The following is a 6,756-nucleotide window of genomic DNA, read 5'->3' as shown; positions in this document are numbered from 1 at the left end:
TGTGGACTGTTCAACTGCAACACCCGCTGACTGCAATGATAGAGCTTGGAATAGCCAGGACAATTTTTTATATAACTCCGACTGGATTCGTCTGAAAGAAGAAAGTCATATACACCTAGGATGCTTTGAGGGTAAGTAAAACACAAGCCAATTTTCATTTTTGGGTAAACTAACCTTTTAAAAACACACATTATTGAAATAATTGATGATTCTTATACAGGTTAAAAATTGTATAAACCTTTTTCTTGAGCCACTCCAAGGTCTTCTCCTGGTTATATCTGTGAAACTTTAAACCACCAACCTCTGAAAAAGAGGATTCAATTTTTATATATTGGACACAAAATTTGGACATCACACTGTATCTGTAACGAATTCGGCTCTATACATTCCTACAAACTCAAATACACACCTTTCTCATCAGCCACATGATGAAGGGAATCCATTCCCTGTTTGCAAAGCAGAAGTCTTGTGCATTCAGGGTAATCCTCATCCATCACCATCTGCTCCACCGGCTGGAACTTTCCCTATAGGACAAGTGCCATCATTACAGATGAAGCTCATGTAGATGGCTTTTATTATAATATTTGCATTTGAATTAATCGTTTACCTCGGTGGCGGTACTGCTAATGTATGGCAACAGCAGAAATAAAGGATCAACGGAAGTCACATACAGCAGTCTACCATCTAAGGACACAGAAACAAAAGTGAACAATGAGTTTACCTCATCAGCAAATTACTAGATGATTAATAAAACGGAGCATCAAAATCAATGATCCATAATCACGTCAAATGGATAGTTCATGTTCTGTAAGGAAAGCTTACCTCTTTGCACTGTCTGTCCAATAAACCAAGACCGAAAGTCTTCAGAAAAGGCTTTTACTTCATAAACACTGACATCGCCACAACCAAACAGGTACAGTGAAGAACTTCCTGCACTCATTAATAAAGGCAGAACTGTCAGTCAGTTGCACTTTATTTAGATAGACCTCTGATAGACATCACCACTAAATACAGTTGTGCATCACATCTAAACTGTCAGTTGCGGTTAATTAAATTGGTATAGTAACACCTGTAGCAGGATTCTTTAGTTTGATGAAGGACGGATCACCCTCTTCAGACCTGCCTGTGTCCAGTGCCGAATCTGAAAGAGAAGGGTGGAAGGAAAACAAAAACACACAAAATCAAATTACATTAGATTTTTTTTTAAAGAAAACAGAATATCATGGAGATTAAGGTGGGCTTAAAAAGTATACTGACCCTAAAGTGTGAATTAATAATGCATACTTAAACATTTGTCATAATTACAAAGTCTTAGTAAAATAAGGTGTGCACTGAAGACTGTATATAATGTTTCTGCAAGTACACGTGTGTAACATGCAACACAATAAACTTGTAAATGTAAGGTACCTGGAGTAATGACAACCCAGCTGTCTTTGTCGGCGTGCACAGAGCGTTTCTTTTTAGTAGTCATTTCAAGGACTGGCCTAAAACGTTAAACTGTATCCACCGGTTGCCTGATCATGATAATGTAAGAACGCAAGACTTGTGAGTAGAGGCTCTGCCTCCAAAAAAATGGCGGCAAATATTTGTGTACAGTTCAAATAAGGGTGTGAAACTCGAAGTGACGTTTTATTCTGATACTACTTTAAGTAGTAATAACTTTTTCACTAGTAAGTTAAAAAAAAAAACATCAGATCCAAAATCTCTAATTAATGTGAAGAGAGAACAGCATCTAATTTGAAATCGCGTTTACAGACACCCCTCTCTCAAAATGGTACAGTCTCACAGTATTTCTTAAAGACATAGTAGCACATTTATGTTAGACAACAACAAAGTACAGCTGGAAGATCATTCTCAGTATTTTTCAGTGTTTCGTAATTATTTTGCATGATATGATATTTATTTAAAAGTCAGCTCATCTGGCTGTCGCACAATTACCTATTTACAATCTGTGTAATCTGTTGATAAACTATGTCAATGACTAAATAATATAGGCATAATTATAGTTTGCCGTTAGCGCTGTGAATCCAAAATAATTCTGAATTTATAACCTTTTAAAAATGGGGTGGGGCAGAACGCTGTACCCAAAGATAAACAAATCAGCCTACTGTTGATAGACATTTAAATAATAAATATTTGAGAAAACTGAATTGATGAATGAAAAGTGAGTGATAATGTCATCATTTTGACGAAATCAAATCAAATAGGCTACATTTCTAATAAGAACAATTTCAATGTGGAAAGTGAAAATATTTGATATACATTATTTAAACGCAGGTTAAGTTGTGAGACATGTGTGACATGTATCAACAACTGGTCACCAATAGACAACAATTTTAATAATCAACAAATTTCAGCACAGAAAGATCCATCACGAAACATGGCATCCCCCATACAAAATTGATGTTTCTAACAGTGACCTCAAGATGGCGCCAGTGTCTTTAAAATGCATAAAGTAACGCCCTTCGGCAGAATTGCCGTTAGTTTATTACCTGCATGAAAGTTCTAGACACGTTCTAAACCATCGTAATAATCTTATTCTTACGTCAGTCAAAATGAATGAAGCTTTTTTGGCACGGCAGATTATAATAATCAAACCATTCAAACATAATTCAAAGCATTCAAATGTAATAATCTACAAGAAATATATAGGCTATGACACGGAAAAACACCTACATAAAATTCGTAAGTAAGATAAAGTACAATAAATAGACCAAATGCTATACAAAATGGCATGAACAGCATAGAAGGTAAAGCAGTAGCCTGTTTGTTGAACAGTGTATGTTGACTGCAATCGAGAAAGCTTTACAGTCGCTCTCTTTCCTTTTCTCTTTCGGTTTTCAGGATCTTACAACAACTTCACTGTTGTCGCTGAGTCTGTAGGCTGCTTGGTCAGATTCTGTGTCAGGTTAACATGCCTGACGATTCCCTCTGTCTTTATCGCTCACTTTGTCTCTCGTATTGTGTGCGAGGGAAAATGTGTCTTTTTGCACTTGTGTCACTCATTAAAACAACTAACCAAGACGTGCTGTCACAGTCTATGCGTGTGCATTCATGTGTTGCTGATTGAGAATCAGGGACCCCCTGTTCTGCTATAAGTCTGAGGTATTCAGGTCAACCAAGGTCTGCTGAGCAAGGACATGGTGGAGGGGGAGGAGGGGCTCCAGGACATCCCAGCTGTACAAGAAATTAACCATCCACGAGAAGAGAAGTTATATTCATCCTAATTTCAGTTGTCATGTGTCACGATTCCACAATTTTCTAAACAAAAAGTCCATCAAAGTTGAGATTTTTTTAATCTATTTCCAATTTTATTCATATCACATGAATTCTAAACATTTAAAAAATATTATTAACATGTCTTTAGCATCACTCCTACCAATATGTCTATAAGAAACTCTAACTAATAGCCTAGTTACAAGGTACATTTAACCCTCTCTGTTCTTTTCTCACTTCCACTGTGATATGGCACAGGCAACAATACTGAGCAACTCCATTAGAGTGGTAAGAGACAGAATTAAATATGGTTGGAAAAAAAGAGCGTAGCACAATTTCAAGGCACACAGTGACCTTTTCAGCTCAGGCTTTGTTATACACATCTGACTTGTTGCTCTGTTTTATAAACTGGTTGATGGAACATAGAATAACGATTCTTATTGTGCATCTGAGCCTTACCTTCTCCCACACACATGCAAAATTAGGCAAACACACCTTGCACATTAAACATGCTCCCATAACACTGCTGGAAAGAAAATAGTGGCATTTTACAGGGGTTTGGTTTGTAGTTTTACTTTTGCACACACACTAACACACACCCAGGAGCGAAGCAGCCCACAGATGTATATCCAACTCTTGCACATCAGTCCACAAACGGTTGACGTCGTGTAATCTTACTATCACTCATCAGATTAAAGTCACGCGCTAACTTTTTATAACGTGTGGATTATATACTGTCAGTTTTCCATCTCAATTCATAGGATGATATTTTAGTAGGAGGGGCAACCTACAGAGATGCATTGCATAAAATTACCACAATTTGTCGGTTTTCATTTTCGACGAACACGTTTTGGAATATCGTGTTTTGACTCTACAGGTCTGTCACTACTGAGGTCTGAGGAGTCAATTAGCTGAGAAGCTATCACATGACTAATTTGTTCTGACTAATTGGTCTTAAAAACGAAATTAAAATCTCTGAGTTTTCGCTACTATAATACGAGCTAGGCTTAGGTTACATTTTCTACAGGATAAGAAGCTCAAACGTGAAGGTAGGCTAAGTAATATCGCAAGCTTGATGAAACAGTCCGAGGCATCCATTTAGTGTTATCTTGCCAACGTCAAAATCTTATTGGATAGCAAACTGATTGTTGCAAAACGGTTCTACAGTTTTGCAAAATGTAGTCTATTTAAATCACATAATCTGCGTTTTTAAATAAGCAGCATTACTATATGGATGTGATGATGAATTTATGTATTTTCATACACGGAAACTAGTTGTGAGATTTATTAATTTTCACATTTGGAAACTACAACAGGAAATGAAAGCATACGAAATTCGTTAGTCATTCGAACAGGCAGCGTGTTTAGTTAATGAATTCATTAGTCGAAAGAGTGAATTCGTTACTCTACATTTTCATTTGTTCTGCAGCAGCTTGAAATCCGAGGGTTATGCATTTTTATTTAGCAGAACGACCATATTATTGCTTTAAACTTCTCTTTTGCAATTGTTCCTATTTACTAACGTATCAAGTCGTTGTAAAATACCAGCAGATTGATTAGTTGTGTTTGGAATTAATCAAGATGATTTGATTTATCACTAAGAGAATGCTAATCTTAACGAAAACAGGCAAATATCTGACTGCTTCACTGGTAAAACGGCACAAATATTAATTGTATTGCCCTAAATTGCTTAGATCATTTTAATTTGATTAGATTATAGGCTATTTTGCTGGATTCCTGTTTATATATTTTACTTAATTCTAAAATCACCTACAGCCACCACGTAGTGATAATCGTTCGCCTGTATTTGCACATTTGAGAGTGAGTAGAGGAAGGTTGGAAAATGCTGAAAACCTCACCTCAGCTGTGTCAACAGGCCGTGTGTTTTTCCTTGTTATAAATAGCCCCACTTTCAAATTAACTTCTTAAACGCCACGTGCCATCCAAAATAAAACTATTCAAATAAAATATTCATATTGTAGGCAACATTTAGCATAAATCAATTGTAGCCTACGAATCCCTTGTTAATTAACTAGCAGCTGGATTACTCATACACCTAACTTTCACTGTTTTGCACATAAAGGTTATGTTTCATAAGTGCTTTTTGACGTACGAAAATTGGAAAATAAAAAATACTCAAAGGTGAAAAGTGCTTATTTGCCTTAGTGCAAAAAAACGTGTAAACCTTAATATGAATAATTTTAAACTTTTTATACCATTATAGGTTTAAAGGCGAAATTGTTGAAACAGGAAATACGTGCTTAAGCAGTTGTGCTTACTGTTTAACATTCGTGCCATGCATCCTAACCCAAGTGAGATTTAGCATATGATGATATTTGTCAGGCTTTAGTTGCTCTAATGCAGTTGAACACACCAAACAGCAGCCAATATCAGAAGCCAGCTGTTTCAAATCACAGTCAGTTTCTTTATACTTTTTTTTTCATAAAACACAAATATACTCTCAAATATGCTTATGCAGGTGTATTGCAAAGAAAGAAAGACATTTAGAGCAACTTCAGACAATGCTTTTTTTCTTTATTAGCTTGTGATGATTTTTTATTATCACGTATCAGTTTGAAGAAAATCTCGGATCTGTTCACGATGAAAGTTTCTTACGTCTATCATAATTTAAACAAAATATCTCACATTGGAAGGAGCCTTAGCAATATATAAAATGAGTCATCTGTGAACGTGCACTTGAGCGGATCATAGTAAAGCACTTGGCATCTCTCGCGTAGCTGAAGGTAAAGCCTAGTTCGCGCGCCATGCTGTGGAGCTCCGGTTTTATGTCGTCGAGATCAGGATTGTGTGCAGTTATGACACCTGACTCGGTCGCTGCTCTGTAGCACGTGACCTAATCTGATCCAGTGTGGGTCGTAGGGTTTGAGTCGTGAGTATCTAAGGTCGAGCGCTGGCGCTTGGTCTTTTTTTTTTTCCTCTCGCGCTGCACTACCGCTCCGCCTCCTCAACGCGCAACTTTGACGCTGTGCATAAATACTGGAACAAAAGAACTTCCTCGATACCTTGTGAAACGGCAGTAAATAAACTGGAACTGTTATGCGAACTGAAATTAAAATGCAAACGTGCCAGAAAAGGTATTTATTAGAACACCTCCCTAGAGTCAAATGATATCTTCATACACATCCTCAATTTTTCCCCCAGCGCTTTGGGTAAGTGCCATTCATATTGACTTTGAGGTAGCTGCTGATCTCTTCGCGGTGTAAATGGGCATAACTGTTTTAGTTTTTGAGCATTTTGGGAGGTATTAGATTTCCTGTGGTAGACCAAGAATAAATGAGGAAAGTGTAATGTGTTTTTGTTGAAACAACAGGGGAGGCAACAGTCGACCTCGGACTATCGGCGTCGAACTGTTGTTGAAAAGTTTTTGACTCTTAACTGGATCGCGGTCTTCACATCATGTTGTTAATGTTCTAAAAAGTTGTTAAATTATAGCGTTACGTGAATCGAGGAAGTTGTAAATTGAACGACACTGTATGAAATCTAAAAAAAAAAGACGCGCTGCTTGTCAAAAGTTCAGCA

At 37.0% G+C, this 6,756-nt stretch overlaps 1 protein-coding gene across 1 annotated transcript in view; it reads right to left on the bottom strand.

Annotated features, from left to right (window-relative positions):
• LOC107655484 (ribonuclease H2 subunit B-like) overlaps positions 1 to 1,750 on the bottom strand; it is a 5,760-nt gene extending 4,010 nt beyond the window's left edge. Inside the window, exons 1-6 of the mRNA XM_016442975.1 lie at positions 1,408 to 1,750; positions 1,070 to 1,141; positions 823 to 930; positions 608 to 684; positions 410 to 524; positions 239 to 303 (exon numbers count right to left, since the gene is read on the bottom strand). Coding sequence (XP_016298461.1) covers positions 239 to 303; positions 410 to 524; positions 608 to 684; positions 823 to 930; positions 1,070 to 1,141; positions 1,408 to 1,471 — 501 coding nt within the window. The 5' untranslated portion in view covers positions 1,472 to 1,750. The remainder of the gene's footprint in view (positions 1 to 238; positions 304 to 409; positions 525 to 607; positions 685 to 822; positions 931 to 1,069; positions 1,142 to 1,407) is intronic.
• Positions 1,751 to 6,756: the final 5,006 nt, after the last annotated feature.

The sequence above is a fragment of the Sinocyclocheilus anshuiensis genome, unplaced genomic scaffold, assembly GCF_001515605.1.
Source record: "Sinocyclocheilus anshuiensis isolate Anshui unplaced genomic scaffold, SAMN03320099.WGS_v1.1 scaffold1148, whole genome shotgun sequence".
NCBI lineage: Eukaryota > Metazoa > Chordata > Actinopteri > Cypriniformes > Cyprinidae > Sinocyclocheilus > Sinocyclocheilus anshuiensis.
The sequence above is the reverse complement of the archived record's forward strand: the minus strand, read 5'-3'. Positions and strand labels throughout refer to the sequence as shown.